This window comes from Gadus chalcogrammus, chromosome 1, assembly GCF_026213295.1.
Source record: "Gadus chalcogrammus isolate NIFS_2021 chromosome 1, NIFS_Gcha_1.0, whole genome shotgun sequence".
Classification (NCBI taxonomy): domain Eukaryota; kingdom Metazoa; phylum Chordata; class Actinopteri; order Gadiformes; family Gadidae; genus Gadus; species Gadus chalcogrammus.
The window spans coordinates 2,219,379-2,242,982 of NC_079412.1; the positions used below are offsets into that span (position 1 = coordinate 2,219,379).

Below are 23,604 nucleotides of genomic sequence, written 5' to 3' on the forward strand. Positions count from 1 at the left end.
TGCTCCGCCTTTAATAAACCAAAGCTCAGATGCGCAGTTTTGGAATTTTCCCCGTACGTCGTCATAAGGGGAGCCACCTCCCCTTTCTCTGACTTGCCAGCCCAGAGAATTTGGCCCGCCAATGAGATACGACCGTGCGAGCACCACATGTCTGTGTGTGTGTAACTGTAACGCAAGTGTTCTACACTTCTGTTATTTGGATAGCCGCTCTGCTGTTGTCGTTATGGCGCATAACACGTCGGTAAGACACATCATGTAAACAAACCGGCACTCACGAGGAAAGCTGGAGGTTGTATTGATGTTGAATGTTACATTTCCTTGATCAAGTTTTTTTTAAATACATTTTGAATGTTAAATATTCTATGTTAAATCCTAAATAAATCGTTGACATTTCTAAACGAAAGCCGGAGACTCCATCATTACATGAGTTTGTTTTCGCGGTTATTGGTGTACGGGAGTAACATGTAGGGAACATCGTATGTACACTCAAATGTTGGATATATTAAGTGCACTATATAGTGCGTGAAATAAACCACTGAGAATTCGAATACCACTACAACATGGCGAGCACCCTATATAGTGCACTGTATCCGTGATAGGGAACAATTTGGAACACGGCTAAAGACGACGATGACACCTCTTTGAAAGGGTCTCTGGCCGACAAACCACTCCCTCAGCAGGATTTCTCTTTAAGAGGAAACAGACAGACGGGGGCCCATGGTCAGGAGGGGCCCCTGTTCAGGAAGGGCTCCTGGTCAGGAGGGCCCCCTGGACAGGAGGTCCCCCTGGTCAGGAGGGGCTCCTGGTCAGGATGGGCCCCTGTTCAGGAGGGCCCCCTGTTCAGGAGGGCCCCCTGGTCAGGATGGGCCCCTGTTCAGGAAGGGCTCCTGGTCAGGAGGGCCCCCTGGACAGGAGGCCCCCCTGGGCAGGAGGGGCTCCTGGTCAGGATGGGCCCCTGGTCAGGAGGGCCCCCTGGTCAGGAGGGGACCCCTGGTCAAGAGGGGCTCCTGCAGCTACAAGTGACCGACCAGGCCCGGAGCTGGGGCCCACTTCATTCTTGTCTCATTCATGTTCTCTGACTGTTGCCCATCTTTTAACATTTCTATTTGCTGTTAAGGGATATATTAAAATAATATATTAATCTCTCTCAGCGATACAACACGTACTCTTTAAGAAGTAATGAACTGAATCTTGTTAAACAAACGCAAGAAATAAAGTATCTATTCATAGAAGGGACACATGTCATTTTGTTAGAATTAAAGTGATTTATTTGTATATTTTTCAGCAAACAGAGAAAACCAAGTGTGGGAACATTGAGTATAAAAGGTTTGTGAGAGATGCTGCATTTCATAAGATGTTCTGACCTAATGTAAGCCATAGACATTACGTGAAAAACGCATGGGATTGAATCCGTCTCTTGTAAGACAGTCACAGTGATTACAAAGCAGCCCAGGAGGAAGTGTGTGTTGAGATGTGCTCATAGTGGACCGAGTGTGTGGCTGGTTCACCTACTCATGTCACTCATGAGCAATGGCCATTAGTCACGAGGAATATAAGACTCCATTAATAATAACTGTGTTTTGCCCTATAATAAGATCAGTGTCCACATCATTATGAAACTATTCTATGAATTATGTCTTCAGAGCCCTCGACGTCGTCTCAATACTCGATGGTGACCGCCTTGGTCTTCAGGTACTCGTTCAGAGCATCTTGTCCTGTGGGGAGAGGCGGCGAGAGTCAATGTGGCATGATGAGTAACAGTGAGACAGCTTACCTGGGCCTCCACGGAAAGATGAACAGAGTGAAGCTGCTGTGTTAAATCTCGTTATGCATTTAAGGCATTTATTTTATCCAAATCGAGCTCTAAAACATTTATTCACACATTCTCACACCAATGGCGGAGTCAACCACGCAGGGCAACAGCCAGCTCGTCAGGGGGAGGGTTATGCGTCTTGCTCATGGACAACTCGGGGATCAAACTAGCAAGTTAACCCGCTCTATCTCCTGAGCTACCGTCGCCCCAATATCAAGATTACTGTTTATGATGACCATCATGATGTAACCATATTTACTCCAAATGCCCTTTGAAATCATCTCACCAAGGTGTGTTGCGTTGAATATCTGTAATATCTTCTATAGATATATTCACACTGACCCTTCTCCCACCCACCCGTACCCCGCCCCAACAAACTGTAGATTCCTAGCTAATCAGCATGAGCCGGCTCTGCGTCTCCCGTCCCCTGAGGTCCACTACCCGGGGGGGGATTATGGATCTGAGCTCCAATTTCTTCCTAACATCAAGCCCATCTCAGCCAAGTCAATAACTCCACATCCGCATGCAAACAAACACCAAACACACGCACCTGCAAAAACACGCACACACACACGTCCAACACGCACACGCACACACACACACGCACACACAGAAGACACATCAGAAGAAGGGAGGGCTCACCGAGGTCCTTGCCGAAGCCCGACTGCTTGAAGCCCCCGAAGGGCGCGGCCACGTCCGTCTTGTTGTAGGTGTTGACGAAGACGGTGCCGGCGTTGAGCTTCTCGCTGACGTACAGCGCCTTGCTGATATCCCGCGTGAACACGCCCGATGCCAGGCCGTACTCTGTGGCGTTCGCCCGCCGCAGAACCTCATCCACGTCCCTGGAGAGGGGGAGGGGGGGGGGGGGGGGGGGGGGGGGCAGAAACATGGACAGATGTACAAAAGAAAAAATAAAGAGCCAAATATACTACCGTAACATTCATTCATGTAATGAGACAGATAACATGCGGAGCATTTGATGCCATAGCCAACAATTGGTTTATAAAAGGTAACCAGATACATATAAATAGTACTTAACCCAACCAAATACCGTAAAACTAACCGAATCGTGATTCAGCTGAACCCTGACTGAACCGTGACTCACCTGAACCCTGACTGAACCGTGACTCACCTGAACCCTAACTCAACCCTGACTCACCTGAACCCTGACTGAACCGTGACTCACCTGAACCCTGACTGAACCGTGACGCACCTGAACCCTGACTGAACCGTGACGCACCTGAACCCTGACTGAACCGTGACTCACCTGAACCCTGACTCACCTAAACCCTGACTGAACCGTGACTCACCTGAACCCTGACTGAACCGTGACTCACCTGAACCCTGACTGAACCGTGACGCACCTGAACCCTGACTGAACCGTGACTCACCTGAACCCTGACTCACCTGAACCCTGACTCACCTGAACCGTGACGCACCTGAACCGTGACGCACCTGAACCCTGACTGAACCGTGACTCACCTGAACCCTGACTGAACCGTGACTCACCTGAACCCTGACTGAACCGTGACTCACCTGAACCCTGACTCACCTGAACCCTGACTCACCTGAACCCTGACTCCCCTGAACCCTGACTCACCTGAACCCTGACTGAACCGTGACTGAACCCTGATTCACCTGAACCCTGACTGAACTGTGACTCACCTGAACCCTGACTCACCTGAACCCTGACTGAACCGTGATTCAACTGAACCCTGACTGAACCGTGACTCACCTGAACCCTGACTGAACCGTGACGCACCTGATCCCTGACTGAACCGTGACGCACCTGATCCCTGACTGAACCGTGACGCACCTGAACCCTGACTGAACCGTGACTCACCTGAACCCTGACTGAACCGTGACTCACCTAAACCCTGACTGAACCGTGACTCACCTAAACCCTGACTGAACCGTGACTCACCTAAACCCTGACTGAACCGTGACTCACCTGAACCCTGACTGAACCGTGACGCACCTGAACCCTGACTGAACCGTGACTCACCTGAACCCTGACTCACCTGAACCGTGACGCACCTGAATCGTGACGCACCTGAACCCTGACTGAACCGTGACTCACCTGAACCCTGACTGAACCGCGACTCACCTGAACCCTGACTGAACCGTGACTCACCTGAACCCTGACTGAACCGTGACTCACCTGAACCCTGACTCACCTGAACCCTGACTCACCTGAACCCTGACTCACCTGAACCCTGACTCACCTGAACCCTGACTCACCTGAACCCTGACTCACCTGAACCCTGACTCACCTGAACCCTGACTCACCTGAACCCTGATTCCCCTGAACCCTGACTGAACTGTGACTCACCTAAACCCCTAAAAAAGTCATGATGAACATATAACGTTTGGTTGATGCTAGCCTAGTGTTTACAGCGTACACACCCGCCCTTGAAGGAGGAGACGATCATGACGGGGCCAAAGGACTCCTCCACAGCAATGTACATGTGGTCCTGGACGTCCGTGAACAGTGTGGGCTCGAAGAAGAAACCTGAGCATAAAACAGACACTGACTCACAATAAGTCCCATCAAGGAAAAAACCTGGGTACTAAACAGACACTGACTCACAATAAGTCGCATCAAAGAAGAAACCTGGGTACTAAACAGACACTGACTCACAATAAGTCACATCAAAGAAGTAACCTGGGTACTAAACAGACACTGACTCACAATAAGTCACATCAAAGAAGAAACCTGGGTACTAAACAGACACTGACTCACGATAAGTCACATCAAAGAAGAAACCTGAGCATAAAACAGACACAGACTCACAATAAGTCACATCAAGGAAGAAACCTGAGCATAAAACAGACACTGACTCACAATAAGTCACATCAAAGAAGAAACCTGAGCACAAAACAGATACTGACTCATAATAAGTTATACCAAATGACCCATTCTGTGCACTAAACAGTCTAGGGGTTGAGAAAATCCCTGGTCCTTACCTACTTTTAAAGACTAACACAGTCCTTGCTTGTTTCATTACAGTATAACATGAAGTCTAGTGTTAATCTTTACCTACTGTAACCTTCTATATATTCTACTGCTCCTCTCTCTACCAGGTTCTCTGGAGGTCTTCTCTAACCGGGTTCTGCCACCTACCCGGGCGGTCCACCTGCTGGCCCCCCCGCAGCAGGCTGGCCCCCTCCTTCACGCCGGTGCGACAGAACTCCAGCAGCTTTTCCAGGTGGGCCCGGTGGTTCTGGGGGCCGTGGTCCGTGGAGCGGTCCATCGGGTCGCCCACCTTCATCTTCTTCATCTCCTCCAGCTGATTGGGAGGAGCGTCAACACTTGGTTTTTACTAGGATCCCGTTAGCTGAGACAATCAGGGCCTGCTAGGGTCCTTAGTGTTTCTTGGTGTTTTGTAATTAAATATGCGAGTGCTTAATAGAGTATATATCTTACTACTATAATAGCAGGCCTGTCATTACTCAAGTTGGTCAGTGCGCGTGTGCCAAGCAACCTGCAGCTCAAACACACAGCACGCACAAACGCATACATACACCGCAAGCATGCACATACACACACGCAGACGAACATACACGGAAAAGCATTTGCACGCACGCACGTTCCTGCCCCAAAGTGTGTTCGCACATGGCCAGCTCTACACTGCCTTTAGCAGAGGCAAGCTTGCCAGAGGTGGAGGGGTGTTTATTGGAGACCACAAGGACGGCCTGACAGACAACATTGTGCATTCAGAACTGCTCCAAGTGCAGCTGACGAAAAAGGGATAAATCTTTTGCAATATAATGTTACCAGTTCACTACATGGTTGGGTCTACTTATTCATTTTGTGCTTTTATCTCACACTTCATTTTTTGGTACGCCGAGATGCTATAGATTACATTGTACATATGTGCGATGACAATCAATGGAATCTGAATCAAACTCATGACCCACTAGAGGTTGAGAAACTCTAGTCCAATATAACGTGACACAGCAAATAATAGATTTGAATAGACCATAAAGTTACAACAGCTCTAGCAGCTTTATCTAGATCTATGTTTTTGTAGGAAGTTGTAGGAATCACTTAAGCATTATGGAGGCACTGTGCATATTTAAATGTCCTTATGTTCATTAAGTCAGGCCAAGCTCGCTGTAACTGCTAGTACTGTGCTGAGTTGATTATGTCAAAATGTAAATGTTTCCTTTACTTCTACTCAAACCAGGCAAGGCATTTAGCTATTTAAACTGTTATAGAGTTTCTGCTCAAAGTAAAGAAATGTCTGCGTGGTGATACACCGTGCCTAACAGATTCAAGAGGACCATACCACTCTGGCCACAAAGGCATCGTGAATGGTATCTTCCACGAAGAGTCTGCCGGCGGCGATGCAGTTCTCTCCCTTGTTGAAGAACACTGAGCTCATGCCCTGTAACACACACACATACACACACACACACACACACAAGTCAGCAGTCGGTAATGGTAATGAGGTAAATAGGAGAGGCTGACGTCATGTTAACAGGACCAACCGAGCGCACGGCCTTGTCCATGTCACAGTCACTGAAGATGATGAGGGGGGACTTCCCTCCCAGCTCCAGAGACACCTTCTTCACGTTGCTTACCGCACAGCTGCATGAGGAGGAGGTAGAGGAGGAGGAGGAGAAGGAGGAGGAAGAGGAGGAGGAGGGGGAGCAGGAGGTTGTGGAGGAGGAGGAGCAGGAGCAGGAACAGAAGCAGGAGAAGGAGAAGGAAGAGCAAGAGGAGACGGAGGACATCATTACCATTAGGGTTGCAAAATTCAAGGAATTTTCAAAGTTAGAAACTTTCCATGGGAATTAACGGGAATGTAAGGGAATAAACGGGAATTTACAAAATGTAAGGTTTGCTCTTAACAGGGGACTTAAATATAGTTAGGTAAAATATATTTTAGCATAATCTTGACTAACACAACCAGATTTCATGCAAGTAAACTTGAATATCTATATGCTGTTCCTCAATCACGCTAGCACACTGCCTGCTGCAGGGCTATTGAGACCACGCCCCCTACATGCACTCTGTATTCCTCCATCACATGTGCACTGATGACCCCTAGAACCCTGGACCACACTTTTGAGCCCAGAGCATATTTAACTCAAAATTCATGTTTTTGTTCTTCAATGAAAGAATGAAATAATTAGAACTTGTGAAAGTTCTACTTACAAATAAATCTGCTAAAATTATGTTTTTCAAGTCTTTTTTCAGTAGTCTTTTAAAGGTTTTTTATAGTGTTATTTTGCATGGCGTATCTACTTACTAAAACATATATATATATGCTTGGATATGATATAGTTCGATTAAATTACCCTAAATTCCTAGTTAAATCCCATTCATTCCCATTATTTTCATTTCCAAAATTCCCAAGCTTAACATCCCATGGTCATTTACCGGAAAGTTTACAAGAAATTTCCCCCACCTTTGCAACCCTAATTTCCAAGGAGACTCAGGTGAAAGAGCCAGCAGTGGTAGTCATGGTGTCTTGTTTACACAGACGCACACAGCTACAATGTGGACATCGGGTATCGAACCCAGTTCCTTTTGGCTGAGAGACCAACACCCTAGGTACTAGCCTTTCCTGCCCCATATATATTCAGAGCTTAAACATAAATTATTTGAAATACACAACTCATTATTAAGTGGAAATGAGGACATAACAATGTAGTTTTCCTACAGTGGGGAAGCTTTTGAATGGAAGCTAGCCACGCTGAAACCACGCACCTCTTCATGATGTGTTTTCCTATCTCTGTGGAGCCAGTGAAGCCCAGCTTGCGTACGTCCGGGTGGTCCGAGAGACGCTGTCCCACCACAGACCCTGGAGAGCGAGGAGGTAGACATGGAGCTAATTTAACAGATTTAACAGATGACACAACTCATTAGACCGACAACAATATACACATGATGTGAGGGCATAAGGGGTGTGTGTGTGTGTGTGTGTGTGTGTGTGTGTGTGTGTGTGTGTGTGTGTGTGTGTGTGTGTGTGTGTGTGTGTGTGTGTGTGTGTGTGTTCCAACCTGATCCAGGCAGGATATTGATCACTCCTTTGGGTATTCCCGCCCTGGCGGCTAACTCCGCAAACTTGACGGCAGTCAGGGGCGTGACCTGAGGACAATAGTTAGCCATGTATTAACATCAGGCTAACATCCGTTTCCTGGTTCTCCGACTGTCTCTGGTTCAAGTACTTTCACACCTGAGCTGGTTTGAGGACCACGGTGTTCCCTGCCGCCAGGCAGGCCGCGGTCTTCCAGGCCAGCATCATGAGAGGATAGTTCCAGGGGATCACGATGCCGCACACGCTGAGAGGCATGGGGGACAAAGTTAGCTTAGCATGGACAACATCACCGGCATGCTTTGTGTGTCATGGCAGTTTCAAAAGGCACCCTTTACTCACTTCTGTGACGTCCTTTTCAACATTAAAGCTGATTCAAAACAATTATTATTGTTTTGAAACGCTCCTCAAATCGTGCATTAAAAATGATTGTTAGAGGGTGGTGCAGAGAGTTTCCTCCGTCATAACAAAAAGGTTGAACGTGTGATGTAGATTAGCTTGGTAAACCCCGCCTCTGGAGCTGGTGTACGCTACACTCAATCTAGAGGACTCTACTATTGAAACCTGTCTTTGAATTGAGAGCAAACAACGGTTGTACCCGTTGTTTTAGTGAGTGCTCCAGCCATCCTGAGCCTCATCTCCTCACCCTATTGGCTCCTTCTTGGTGAAGGTGAGGTTCCGATTGGGTCGGGCCTGGTTGATGGGGATGGTACTGCCCTGCAAGACAAGAGAGCAGTGCAGTGTGAGGGGATGTGGCCGTGGCTGCATGGGACACCGCTCAGGACCTCTGAGCCCTCAGAACACCTGCTCTACTGAACTAGGTTAGGGTTAAGGCTAGGGTTAACGAGGTCAGATGGAAGATCAGGATTAGTTTGTATTATTATTATTCTTCTGACATATTTGCTCTATGGTTTCAGTGCATGTCTGTTAGAACAAACATTGTATACTTCTTTGGTTGTATTTTAAAGATAATACATTGTATAAGCTTTTTTATACATTTAATCAGCTTTAAAATCCTTGCAAAAATAATAACCGTGAACCCAAACTACAGAAAATCATACAATGGTACATATAACATTGAACATAAATTAAACCTACACATGATCCATAAGAAGGCTGACCTTGAGGTTTGTTTACAATAAAAAATAGCTGAGCAAACACCATTATGCAAATAAGCCATCATTATCCAAATCAATTACAAATCCACTTCGGAGCAGCCCAGGGACCTCAAACTTGGAAAGCACTTCAAGTACCTTTTCATTGGGTAATGATGAAAGTGGCTGTCCGTAGCTCACAAATGACCTCAGAATGTCCAGTCAAAACTACCACTAAAGGATGTCTCATCCTGACCTCTGGGAAGAGGAGGCTGGCACCTCGTCTCACTACCCAACCGGGTCTTAAAGAGACCGTGTCCTCTTAAAGAGACCCTGGCCTCTTAAAGAGACCCAGGCCTCTTAAAGACACTGCGGCCTCTTAAAGAGACTGCGGATTCAGCACGATTCCCCCCTCCCCACTCCCCCCGCTGGCCCGTGGTCACACTGCTCCCAAAGGCCGTGGCCTGGGCATGATTGCTCCTTCATACATACGTCATCACGTCGTAATACGATAAATACGTCATCACCAAGCGTGGTGTCCAGCTGCGACTGAATGCTGTCATCGGCCCAAATTTCCAGTAAACCTTCGACTTCACTATCGCACCAACGTAAACCCCCTCGTGAACTGCTTGCCGCCATTGTTTGAAATGATTGTGTTGGGAAAGAAGGGCATGGACCTATAAAGAAAGAAGGGTCGTGCAAGGACTACGTCATCCAGCTCACGTTGCGTATCCGCGCGTCATCTCATTAGCATCTGTACTTTGGCCACGGCACACCTCTCCCAAGTGTGCCGTGGCCAAGGGGCTGTTCCGTGCTGGAATACGGATGGCGTGGTCACACTAAAACTAAGACAAAGGCAGCGCAGCACACCACATAGGCCTACACACCCCACACACACACGCACACACATGCACCCCAAGCGGCCTGCAGCTCACACACACACGCGCACACAAACACACACACACACACGTGAACGTGCACATACACTGCACGCGCTCACATACACACACACACACAAACACACGTTTCAAGACAAAGGCAGCGCAGGACACCGCATACACACACACACACCAATCACTTGCACGCACTCACGCAAACATACACACACACGCGTTGAAAGACAACGGCAAGATCGATCCCGCATCCCGCAATGGTCTTGCGATATTGATATCCCCCCTCCCCCCTTCTGTCTGTTTTAACGGCGTCGCCACGACAAACTCTCCCTCTTAACACATTCTGTCTATAGACTGTAGAAATTGCGATAAAAGAAGTGAAGAGACAATTTCTCAGTTGACAAGCAACGGCAAGTTGTTAATTTTGTCATATAAAGAACGTTAAATTCAAACATCGCGCCTAAATTCAAACATGATCTTAGGCGCGTCCACCACAGGACTACACTTTGTTGCTCAAATGTTATATTACCCTCCTCCTTGAGCCTCCCGAAATGTCTTGCGATATTGATATCGTCCCTCTCCCCTGCGGACTGTTTCAGTTGTTTTATTTTTCTTATGTTTTGTGTGTATGCTATGTGAGACTGTAGGCTACTGCTGCCGTCTTGGCTAGGACAGGATGATTATTATTAACTTACCATAGTTGCCATGCATTTTAAAATGTCAATGCACTTTTCAGCCCTGAATAACAATAAAAGCTATTTAATAATTGATTTGCATGCATAGTATACTACACTTTCCATTGAACAATTAACCCTGTTAACCATAAATTGACTCATTTTATAATTTAAACAAATGCTCACACACTAGCTGCTTTCAGACACACGTGTAAGTCCCGATATTCTCCCGATGGGCCGTATGTGTCAACAACATATCCTGACATTTGTACGCTGAAAATCTCCTGAATAATACTACCCCTGAGGTAGTTTTTTCTCCGTAGGAAATATAAATGAGTAGAAACTTCAGTGGGCGTGTTAATGATGCTTCTGCATGTCATTGAGTGGCCCCCTAAATGATAATCAGCCGGTTGCCTTTTGTTCGCTGAATGGTTAAAACATATTTAAATGTTGGCACTGTCAAGAGTCATTTGTGGTGAACGCTAAAAGATAGGTCTTATCATAACCCTAAAAGTACACGTCCTACAATAAATTACAATAAAATAGTTCACAGCTGCACGTGTATAGAAAATGTCAGCTGAACATTATACAGCCCCTTCCTTCCACTCCTTCCACGTTACACTGTTTTCTCAGTTAAACACAGAAATCAACTATATTTGTCCAGGTGTTAGTTATGTATGAAATGAAGCAAAAAAAATACTTTGGTAACGTTTGCAACGCTTTTCTTCTTCGTCGTTTCTTCTATTTGTCTCTAACTCATGACTGCAATCTTTCATCGAACGATGCTTTGGATTTTGTGGATGCAACAGAATATATGAAGCATCATTTTAGCAACCTTTAAGATGATCACGAGTAGTTCTGCCCGTTCTGCCTCCATTTTGTCTATGGTCAAACAAACTACAGTGACAGCGGCCACATTTATCCCGCCTCTTGTGAACTTCGACCCTATGTCAATGACGCCCCTTGCAAGCCCACCCCCCAAACCCCCCGTCGATTCTACTGATGTCTAAACGACATCGATTTCCACATATAAAGCATTATGTGTGAATCACCCTCAGGATAGAATCTCCTGATACACAGATTGCGGCAATTTTTTTTGAAAACTCAGAAAAGATTATTATGCTTGCTTCATATACGTAAGGAGGAAATTATTATGCTTGAAATGTCAGAAATGTGTTACATTATCGACTGGGGTTTCCACATTATTGCTATGGGTTTAATTAAAATTAGAGGTGGAAAATCTAGTATTTCGAATAGCCCAATTTATTTGTCAGTCCATGTACAGATTGGGATACCGATCTCATCCAGGACTTGGACCAGGACCGTCCTACACACCCGCGCTGGTTTGAGCACAGGGTCCTGTTTGTCTTACAGATGCAGGACTTTGTGATTATTGGAATGCAAACCTACGACCTCTGAGCCTTTTGGGAATCAGTGCCACTACTCATCAGGTCCACTCGGTCTCTAATAATGTGTGTAAGCGCTGATTGAAGTTGGAGAAATATGTCAGATATTAAATACCAGCATGGAAAACAATGACCCTTCTTTCTGTTTCTGTAACCACAGATGTCAGTCTCATTCCAGGCGTTGAAAGCAACAGGGATCCTCCAGGCTGACTTAAGAGGTGACCTCATCCTGTTGGTCCACCAGCGAGACCAGCAGCTGAACTTTGACCTGATTGACATTGGGTTGACTGTGCCCATCTACGGTGAAGAACGGAGATACCTACAGGCCTGCTGGTCTAGGGGAATCCCCAGGTGCTGCTGCTGTTGGGGACTTCATGCTGCTGTTGGAGACTTCATGGGAAAGGTAAAAGGCCTCTGCTTCATCTCGTCCCGTATTGTTGAAACATTAAAGTACTGCTTGTATTTTTGTCTCGATCCTGAGCGATTCTTGGGCCCGCCCATCACAGAGGCCATCTGCATCGGGGTGCCAGTGTGACGGTTTCTTCCTCTTTGGCTGTTATCTAACTGACCTCATGGTTGGCCACTGGGCAGAGAGGGGCGGGATCACAGTGCTATGGTGCTAAGTATGATTCCCCCCACCCCACTGTGCCGCTGGCCTGTGCTCACACTAGGCAATCTCAATTGGGCCCGAGCACGTTTCGCATGGACTAAACGTCATCCAGCTCAGGTTGCGTATCCGTTCTTGTGCGTCGGCTCATTAGCACCGTACCGTGGCCTGAGCACACCTCTCAAAAGTGTACTGAGGCCAAGGAATTTAACTGCACTTGAGTAAGGATGGCGCCGTGCTCACACTAGCCAAACGATCTCGACTTTAGGGGGAAAAAGTACTTGGGCACGGTACAGATAGCCTATTGTGAGTGCGCCCTCCCTTAAGAACGTGGGAAGAAAAAACGTAAAGTTGATGACCAACATTTAGAAAAACATGTACTTTTAATTCAGCCTTGGGTTTAATCGAAGTGTTACACCTTTCCTGCTGTCGGCTCCCAGACCGTAGTTGAGGAGCACAGGAGAGACGTTCCCTCCAGGGCCGATGTTCTCTCGGGGGTAACACCCTTCACTTTGACCGGCAGTGGGTCTGCTTATAGGTCGGAATGAAGCGGCCACCGATTCTTGAAAAGCTGGATACTTTATTCATAGTTCCACTAACTCTACACTACACTCTACCGCTCGCTCTCCTCGCTCGTCCACTCACTCACTGAGGTCACTCAAACACACACTGCCATTCTCACGCACACACATACGCTACTCTCGTAACAGAAGCGTAGCGTGTACTGTGTAGTGACGTTTCTCAGATTTTCCTAGTTCCAATTAACATCACTGGTGACTGACTGCAGACTAGATTCTAACAATGCTTGAGTCCAAAAACGATAATGTCCAGAAGTTTGTTGGGTTTGCAAAAAAGGTCTTGTGGTTTATTTTGTACAAAAATCAAAGAAAACTGACTGAGAATACTTAAAACAAACAGAGAGCAGGATGTGGGCCAAGCCATTGTAGAAAAACTTTTGCTGTGTAATCAGCCACACCTGGCACTCTGTCGATCTCCTATTATATGCACACAGGCATTCAAGACCTGTAGAGGTCACCAAAAACAACCATTGCACACAAATAATACTAAACTGAATATGGCTCCTACACACCGGCCCCTAATTGTATAGGTGTGTAACAATTACAATTATATCAATCTAAATAAGAAGGAACTACTATATGTGCCGAAATACATCAAAAATAATAAATTATTTCAAGTTCATTTCAATCTTCTGTCTCCAACAGCAGGCAGATCTTGGTTATAGGCCGCTCAAGAACACTTGTCCTCGTCTGTAGTTTGACAGAGCGAACGAGACCCTTTGAGTCAGCAATGGTTTCCTTTATCCTGGCAAGCAACCAAGAGCCACGGGGTGCTGTTGAATCCACTATCATTACCACATCTCCAACTTGAAAGTTCCTTCTTACTGCACACCACTTTTGTCTCTCCTGCAGTAAGGGCAGGTACTCTTTCGTCCAGCGCTTCCAAAACAGTTCTGCTATGTACTGGATCTGCTTCCAGCGACGTCGAGCATAGAGGTCTGATTTTTGAAAGAGTCCTGGGGGCAAAGCAGGCTTGGTGTTCAGGAGAAGAATGTGATTAGGTGTCAGTGCTTCAAGATCGTGTCGATCAGCTGAGACAATTGTTATAGGCCGACTGTTAAGAATTGCTTCCACTTCGCAAAACACAGTACACAGGCCTTCATCATCGAGTGTTTGTTGATGCAAAACTGAACAGAGTATGCATCTCACCATTCTGATAAGTCGCTCCCACACTCCACCGTGATGAGAGGCAGCAGGGGGGTTGAAACTCCACTTCACTCCATGTTGTAGCAGGGAATCTTGGACTTGGTGTTGATTCAATGTTAAAAGAGCTTTCTTTAACTCTCTCTCCGCTCCAACCAGATTGGTTCCATTATCTGATCTTAGATGTTCCACTTGTCCTCTTCTGGAGATAAATCTCCTTATTGCATTTATACAGGAGTCTGTATCAAGTGAGTGAGCGACCTCCAAATGCACTGCTCTGCTTGACATGCAGGTGAATATGACACCGTATCTTTTCACGAGGCTCCTTGCTTTCTTTACCTCGATGGGCCCAAAATAATCAGGTCCAACGTTTGTAAATGGAGGGTTATCTGGTATTAGTCTTTCAACAGATAAACCTGCCATTTTCTGTTCTCCTGGTCTTCCTCTTACGCGCCTGCATTCAACACATTTTGAGATGATCTTTCTTACAGCGGCATTTGCACCTGTAATCCAGTATTTCTGGCGCAGCTGCGAGAGAACATGGTTCCTTCCATTATGACCAACATTTTCATGGATTTGGCGAAGGATAAGAGAGGAAATATGCATGTTCTTTGACAGAATAATAGGATGTTTGCTTTGTTGAGGCATAGCTGATCTGTCAAGTCTACCTCCCACTCTCAAAATCCCATCCTCCATTACTGGGTCCAACTTGTAAAGGGGACTTGACCTTTTGACCCCAGATGGCGCCATTTCCAATCTGGTCATCTCTTCTGGGAATATTTGTCTTTGGCAGAAACAGATGATACATTTTTCTGCCGTTTCAAGATCATCGATATTTATGTGTTGTTCACTTATAGCCTTCCTTCCCATCTGCTGTGAGTGAGTCACTTTACTTTGTGATCGTGTGTATGGGCGATTGACACAGGATTCCTTTTCTTTTCTCTGTTTTAGTAGAGATTGCAAGACACCTTTTAACTTTAATATCCATGCCACAGCCTTTCTTAACTTCAGCCAACAGGAGAAATAAGAGAGCAGTTGGTTGGTAGGGTTTTCCGTTTCCTTCAAAACAATATTATGCACAACCAACCTTACTTTGACTTCAGGATCATCTGGATTAAGTGCATGGGATTTCAGGGTTGCACTTGGCCATTCACTCATTGGCCTCAACAGGAAAGTTGGTCCCTGTATCCATCTTTTTCCATCCACAAGTCTTCCAGCACCAAGTCCTCTAGATGCATCGTCGGCTGGATTTAACTTTGTTTCCACATACTTCCATTGTGATACCTTTGTGTTATCTCTGATTGTTGACACTCGATTTGCAATGAAAGTATGGAATCGGGTATGCTCGTTTGCAATGTACTTGATTACTGCTTGACTATCAGTCCATAAAACAGAATTTTCCAGTAGCAATTGCAATTCTGCTCTGAGCATTTTGTCCACTTTGACTGACAACATAGCAGCTGTCAATTCCATTCTTGGGATAGTGATATTTTTCAGCGGCGCAACTCTGGCTCTTCCCATCATAAAGGCCAGAGAGACCTCTCCTCTTTTGTTAGTTAACCGAAGGTAGCTAACTGTACCATAGCCATAGTCACTTGCATCTGAAAAATGATGTAGTTGGGCATGAACTGGTTTCCCAAAGTGTATTGGCTTAATGCAGCGGTCTACTTTAAAGACTGCCAGCTTGACAAGATCAGAAGTCCATTTTAGCCATTTCTCAGACGTCGCTTTAGGTATAAGTTGATGCCAGCCATGATTTTGTTTGCAAAGTTCTTGGAGGAGACACTTGGCAGGCAGTGTTAAGGGGGCCAAGAACCCAAGAGGGTCGTAGATTGAGCTCACTACAGATAGCATTCCTCTTCGGGTTTGTGGCTTTTCTTTGACTTTGATGTGAAACTTAAATGCATCGTTTTCAACACACCACTGCAAACCAAGTGCTCTTTCTGTGGGAAGTTTATCTTTGTCTAAATCCAGTTGTTTTACTCCTTTTGCCCTGTTTTGTTCTGGAATGACGGAGAGCACTGCTCGGCTGTTGCTCATCCATTTTGTGAGGTGAAATCCTCCCTTGTGGCATATAGTTGAGAGATCAGTGACAAGCTGTATGGCCTCCTGATCAGAGGGTAGGGCTTTTAGACAGTCATCGACATAGAAATTTCTTTTGACAGTGTCAGTTATTGCATGGGGAAAATTGTTCTTATTGTCCTCTGCAACTCTTTTCAATGCAAAACTTGAACAACTGGGGGAGGACGTGGCTCCAAACAGGTGCACAAGCATACGATGCTCAACTGGTTTACGGTTCACATCACCTTTAGGCCACCATAAGAACCTAAGAAAATCCACGTCATTTGGGGACACTCTTACTTGGTGAAACATTGCCTTTATATCAGTCATGACTGCGACTGGCTCCTGACGGAATCTGGAAATGACCCCGACAAGTCCATTTGTCAGATCTGGTCCTTGTAGCAGTTCTGTGTTTAATGACATTCCTTGGTAAGTTGCACTGCAGTCAAACACAACTCTTAGTGATTTATTTTGTGGGTGATAAACCCCATGGTGTGGGATATACCACACTCTTCCATCTTTCCTTTCCAGTTGCTCTTGCGGCACCACTTCAGCATATCCATTATCGATTACATCTGAAAGGAAATCAGTGTACTCACTTTGAAAGTGTTCATTCCTTTTTAATTTTCTTTTCAGATTCACCAGACGCTGTTCTGCGATCACTTTGTTATTTGGCATTACAGTGTTTTCCTTTCTAAATGGCAAGTCTAGTTGGTAATGGCCATTTTTAAGTACAATTGATTCATTTGCAATTTTCATGAATCGTTTATCTTCTATTGACATCTCTGGCTTGTCATCTGCTGATATCTCTTTGAAATCATGATTGTATTGATTGATTAACATTTCATTAACATCTATGAGAGATATTCTATTCACAGTGGCAGTGGGACAGCTGTCCTTGTCGCTGTTGTCGCTGATACCTAGTGGACCATTAATTACCCAGCCCAACATGGTTTTCACAGCATAGGGTCCCTCTTTAGAGCTATGGATCACTTCCCAGGGCTCCATAGCCTTTGGAACATTGGTCCCAATCAGCAGCTCCACTTCAGCCTCAATAGCTGGAATATGAACTTTATCCATGTGAGGCCATTTTGCCAAGTCCTCCTGTTTTGGAATGTTATTCTTTGTCACCGGTATAGTTTTCTGTGTGAATACTTTTGGCAGGGGGATGAATTTGTCTTGTTCAAGTCCTGAGACTTCTAGTCCTGTTATGATATGTGATGGAACACACTTATCTTGGCCCATGGTTCGAAGTAGAATGCGAGTCCTCTTGCCATTGATGTTGAGTTGTTCCATTAAGCCTTCGGTACAAAATGTGGCAGTACTTCCATTATCAAGGAAGGCATATGTCTCTATGGTCTTGTCACTGGTGTTACTTTTGATTTTGACTGGCACAATAGAAAGTCTGCATTCATCACTACAGGCCCCAATATGACCACATGCCTGAAGAGAGCTCACCATTTCCTCTGACGACTGCTCTCTTGGTTTGCCATTTTCTTCTCTTGTAATGTGGAGGAGTCCAGGGTGGGTTTTGTCACATACGTTACAGATTAGACGCCTTTTGCAATCTTTACTCATATGTCCTTTCATAAGACAGCCAAAACATATTCCTTTTTCCTTTAAGAAGTCAATTTTGTCTCTATGTGGCTTTTTCTTCAGAGCATAGCATGACTCTAATGTGTGGCCACCTCGGTTGCAAAAGAGACAAAGGCCTTGTGACTGGTTGGGGATTTTGGATGTGAATTTTGGTTCAATGGCGTCAGTATTTGTTGCAAAACTACCTGTTGCTTTTAACTTGAGGGGGGGGTTTACTTTTCTTTTAGCTACGTCGACGGTTTGATCTTGAATGTTGCCAAACACTGGATCAGTGGATATTCTCACTTGCTTCTCCAGGAATTTGACCAGATCCATTAGTGTTGCTCTACTGCACCGCTTCTCTTGTAGCTCGCATACTATGTTTCTCCATCTTTCCCGCATTTTGTACGGAAGTTTCATGATTATTGCTTTTATATTTGAGCCGAGATTAAGTTCTTCCATAAAGTTCATTTCTTCCATGACATTGCAGCAACTTCTGAGGAATAAAGTGAATGTTTGCAGTGCCTTTGGGTCTTCAGACTTGAGAGCATGAGAGCGCCTTGTCAATATAGGCACTGGCAACTTTGTACTCATTACCATAATGTTCATGCAGCAGACCTTTTGCTTTAGGATATCCCCTCTGTTCACTCATAAGTTGGCAGCTTCTCACAAGTTCTTGTGCCGGACCTTTAGTGTACTGTTGGAGGAAATGCAGCCTGTCTCTGTTGTTATCAGTTTTAGACTCAATAGCATGTTCGAATGACAGTATAAAAGACTGGAACTGTAATACGTCCCCATCAAAAATAGCAATGTCCTTTTGGGGCAATAAAGAGAGTTGTTGCTGTCTAACAAGAATACTCGATATATCATTTTGCCTTTGGAGAATACTGCATACGTTGTCTTTACTTTCACCGTCCTGTGATTGCGTTGTAGTCTGCATACTTTGGGTTTGTCTAGGAGAGGAGAGTACTTGGGTTACAGGGCTCACATTTTGTGTTGGACTTATCTCAAAGTCCCAACCAGCTGTTTGAGTTGAGATGTGAGGTCTACTGAGCAGGATGGGAGGTTGGAATTGAACTCCTTCCTTTGGACGCACACTTGGCATTTCATCAATGGGCTCTTGCCCTGTGTGGCTCACAAGAAGGTCCATTCCTTTGGGTCGATACCTGTCAACCATGTCGTCATAATAAGCATTCATACCATCCATTTGAGTTGAGTCCATTTGTTCCCCTGCAGATTTATACACAGTGAGCTTTGCTGTTGTAGCTGCTAATTCTGTATGCAACTCAAGAGTCTCTCTTCGTTTCCGTAATTGTTCCTTTTGCACATTTAATTCTTCCTCCTCTTCCTCCAGAGCATGCTTTTGCTTCAGTGCTTGAATCCTTGTTTGAATAGCTGCCTTTTCAGCTTCAGCTCGGATCCTTGCTGATGATGTGGAGGATGTGGCTGAGCGACTTGATCTGTGACTTAATACTGCAGAGATACTGTCCTCAGGTGCCACATTATCAACATTTAGTCCAATATTGTCATGATCAATTTCTCCTTGGATGATGGTATTTTTCCATTTTGTGACAGAGGCCATGAATGCAGTCATATCACCCACTTTTAAAATATACCACTTCTCAGTATCCAATTCGCATTCTTCTTTTGATAATAGAAGTTGGTATGCTTTATGAGTGTTGTTAAACTCTTCCACAAGTTGTCCATACTTTGTCATACTTTCATTAACCTCTTCTTCATTTGTAATGTCTTTCATCAATTCCTTCACAATGTTCATTCGTCTTGTAACTTGGCACAGTTTATACTTTCTGTTTGCAAGTAGTTTGGAAACATTTTCTAATGGGGCCTTTTCCAAAGATCCAAGGTCCCCTTGGACATCATCCTCCAGTTGAGAAGCCATTTTGTCAGCTGACTTCAGATGAGATTTTTCAGCCATATTTAACATATCACATATGTCACTCTTCTCTTTTCACAGGAACAGTACATTAAGGCAGTATTGCTGTGTCAGTTTATAATCATGTTCAGTGTAACTCTTACTTTGCCAGCCCACATAGCATCAGGTTAAAAATCAAAGGGTCAAGGTCCTGACTCATTTAACATTCCTTTTTGTTTGTTCCAGTCAACTTCATGCATTTCAAAAGGCTCCACTCCAATAGCAGGCTTTCAATTCCGAAGTTACTTCCATGTTTCTGTTATGCTTTCCAATGCACAACTTCCTTTTCCAATTCCACAGTTTAAATGAGCAGGGTAGTCCTTCACTTCAATCCTTTGTTTCACATACCACTCCTTGATGCTACTGGGCCTCATGCTGTTTCATCATGTTGCAGAGAAATCCATTGTTCCTTTGTTGCTGCTTTCTCCATGTCCAGGCTTTCCATTAATCCATTTTAGTGGCAAAGTTTTTCTACCTTTGTAGTGACGTTTCTCAGATTTTCCTAGTTCCAATTAACATCACTGGTGACTGACTGCAGACTAGATTCTAACAATGCATGAGTCCAAAAACGATAATGTCCAGAAGTTTGTTGGGTTTGCAAAAAAGGTCTTGTGGTTTATTTTGTACAAAAATCAAAGAAAACTGACTGAGAATACTTAAAACAAACAGAGAGCAGGATGTGGGCCAAGCCATTGTAGAAAAACTTTTGCTGTGTAATCAGCCACACCTGGCACTCTGTCGATCTCCTATTATATGCACACAGGCATTCAAGACCTGTAGAGGTCACGAAAAACAACCATTGCACACAAATAATACTAAACTGAATATGGCTCCTACATGCATGTTGATGATGATACACTTCTTATAGGGGGTATCTACATTGGCACGACATCAGCTTCCTCCATCTTCTTCGCCACCTTTTTAAATAAATTGCCGTTTCTCGTTTTCCGACGGTGACAATAACACGACCATCGCCTCCTTATACTTCCAGCTCACAACCCCGGGAAAAGATCTCGAGCATGTGCAGAATGCAAGATCCGATTCCAATCGAATTGAACGTATAAATGCACGCTTAATGCGACTATCAATCGAATAATCTAGGGGTCTTAATCCGACTATGAGTAACCCGATCCGATTAAGGTGTATACATGCATCTTAATAATCCAATCATCTGAGATTGCCCCAAACTGGATCCAGACTGGAAAGACATTCAGCTTGAGATCAAGCTAATTATGGGGGTAGGCCTGACACTGGAGCCAGAAATGTTTATATTGGGAAAGACTCCAGGAAATACAATAAATATAAATCAGGCGTATTTAATCAGGGTGTTGTTGATCGCAAAAAAGATGATAACTGTATTATGGAGGAATGTTAATCCACCAACTGTCCAACAATGGAGGGTAGGAGTAAAAAAAATGAGAGTATTACAGCCAATTTCCAACTCAGGACTGATGCTTTCACTGTTAAGTGGGCACCTGTAATAATGCAGCTAAAGAGACTGATTAAGGAAATAAACTCTCAATAACATCAACAGGGAGGACATTTCTCCAGATGAAAACGTGATGGTGTAAAAATACATTGGTGATTGCATATGGGCTTGAATTAGTTGAATTGGGTACCTGCTGTATGTGTAATATGATTTTAATTTAATGGGTCAATGCAGAGTGAACATAGGCCATGTTGTTTTGTATTGTTGTATATTTGTTCTTTGTATGATTGCTTATAGAAATGTGAAATAGTAAAAAAAATAAAAAAATCCAATCATAGTCGGACTAAGCTAATAATTTGATTTTCTTGAGTGTCAACTCAACACACTGAGTTTTTCCTGGTGGTGGAAGCGAGGGACAGTAGTATGTTCAGTGACCAATAGAGAGACGCTGTGTGTGCGGGGAGGCTCTGCTACGAGCAGGCACTGTTTCATCCCTAGCATCTGGATCTGGAAGCTCTGGCTTTAAAAAAAGTTGACTTCAAACCCACTATGCACATCCAAGGCAGACAACCTAATGCATAACACATAATATTTATAAAATAACTGACTAATTTTGATTATATATATATATAGAATAAGTTCCTTACATGTATCTTGTCGCACCAGCCGGCGAAGTAGCGGAAGGTCTGGATGGACATGCCCACGTGGGTCTTGAGGGCCAGCGTGTAGACGGCCCCGGAGTCCATGGTCTCTATGGTGGCCAGCTCCTCCTGGTGCTGCTCCATCAGGTCCGCCAGCCTGGGAAGGGGGGCAGGGTGTGAGGGTGGAGGTGGGTACATATGGAGGTTTGTGTGTATACATACAAATATTTTCAACAAGTATAATAACACATTTTAAACTTAAAAAGTGAAGCAATAAACCCCGTCTGTTGTCTGCCCTTCTGGAATACTTAATGTTGGCCCGCAATGAATCATATTAATAAACAAAACAGTGATGATGGCCTTCTGTTCATTGGTCAGAGTCGGCCATTGTGGTTCCTGTTCAGAGGTCATAGTGGTTCTGACCTGTAGAGAAGCCTGCCTCGGTCCCGGGGGTTCATCCGGCCCCATTCCCCCTCCTCGAAGGCCTCCTTGGCGGCCGCCACGGCCCGGTCCACATCCCCCACCTGGGCCAGAGACACCTCGCAGATGGCCTGGGGAGACGGAGGGAGGAGGAACACTTCATCCTCTGAACCTCAGACTCACTGTCATGAGGACAACACTGAGGGCATCAGTTTATATGAGATATAATATTTGATATGTGAGATGAGAGGAAATGAGAACTTAATCTCAAGGGTACACATAATAATAATAATAATAATAATAATAATAATAATAATAACAACAACTAAAGCAGCAAACGTTAATTATTTGAATCAAATAATTATAATGATTTATTGAGCAGCCTTTATCGGGGGTCAAGCCTAAGACTCGCGTCCTTTTGGTTTTGATACGGTTAATAACACTGGAAGACCCTCAGCTCGAGTCTGGTGTGTTAAATCTTAGCATGCACATTTTATATGACGTAGCATGTGTCAAACGGGTGAGGGGTTAAGCTTCACTGAAGGTTAAAATCCATCGCTGTAGAGGTTGACATGATCGATCAGATACGGGACATGAATGACAGGTAGAGGCTATTCATCTCTGCCAGGGATGCCTACAGCTTGACTCAGACCACGGGGATCAGAGCTTTCTGCCCCATAACCCTGGTAGATGTAGCATGGTACGGTCACGACACTGTGACCTCCAGGGTCCCTGACACCGTGGCCTCCAGGGTCCCGACACAATGACCTCCAGGGTCCTAACAACATGACCTCCAGGGTCCGTACACCATGACCTCTAGGGTCCTGGCACCATGACATCTAGGGACCTGAGACCATGACCTGCAGGGTCCTTACACCATGACCTCTAGGGTCCTGGCACCATGACCTCTATGGTCCTGAGACCATGACATGCGGGGTCCCTTAGTGTGACCCTCCCGTCCTACCGTGCCGTCGGTTGGGTTGATGGTTTTGTAGGTCTTTCCTCCCTCGGCATCCACAAACTCTCCGTTGATGAAGAGCTGGTGGGGCATCCTGACCGTCATGTTGTTCACCTCTTTCTCCACCTGAGGTCAGAACACAACAGTTTAGATCAGAGATAGGGTGCGCCAAGACCAGTGGGCGGAGGGGGCGAGGGAGGAAGGGAGAGAGGGAGGGACGAGGGAGGGAGAAGGAAGTGAGGGAGGAAGGGAAGTAGAAAGAAGGGAGAGAGGGAGCTAGAAGGGAGGGAGGGACGAGGGAGGAAAGAGGGAGGGAGGGACGAGGGAGGAAG

The 23,604-nt window shown here is 45.2% G+C and overlaps 1 protein-coding gene across 3 annotated transcripts in view; it reads right to left on the minus strand.

Moving 5' to 3' along the window:
* Positions 1 to 1,249: 1,249 nt before the first annotated feature.
* The window catches only part of aldh1l1 (aldehyde dehydrogenase 1 family, member L1), a 35,311-nt gene continuing 12,956 nt past the window's right edge, over positions 1,250 to 23,604 (minus strand). For all 3 annotated transcript variants that reach the window (XM_056604838.1, XM_056604847.1, XM_056604830.1), the window contains 13 exons: positions 23,279 to 23,398; positions 22,318 to 22,445; positions 21,901 to 22,051; positions 8,507 to 8,577; positions 8,002 to 8,107; positions 7,826 to 7,913; positions 7,533 to 7,626; positions 6,308 to 6,407; positions 6,106 to 6,204; positions 4,938 to 5,103; positions 4,220 to 4,325; positions 2,456 to 2,655; positions 1,250 to 1,715 (listed from right to left, as the gene is read on the minus strand). In XM_056604838.1, coding sequence (XP_056460813.1) covers positions 1,660 to 1,715; positions 2,456 to 2,655; positions 4,220 to 4,325; positions 4,938 to 5,103; positions 6,106 to 6,204; positions 6,308 to 6,407; positions 7,533 to 7,626; positions 7,826 to 7,913; positions 8,002 to 8,107; positions 8,507 to 8,577; positions 21,901 to 22,051; positions 22,318 to 22,445; positions 23,279 to 23,398 — 1,485 coding nt within the window. In that variant the 3' untranslated portion in view covers positions 1,250 to 1,659. The remainder of the gene's footprint in view (positions 1,716 to 2,455; positions 2,656 to 4,219; positions 4,326 to 4,937; positions 5,104 to 6,105; positions 6,205 to 6,307; positions 6,408 to 7,532; positions 7,627 to 7,825; positions 7,914 to 8,001; positions 8,108 to 8,506; positions 8,578 to 21,900; positions 22,052 to 22,317; positions 22,446 to 23,278; positions 23,399 to 23,604) is intronic.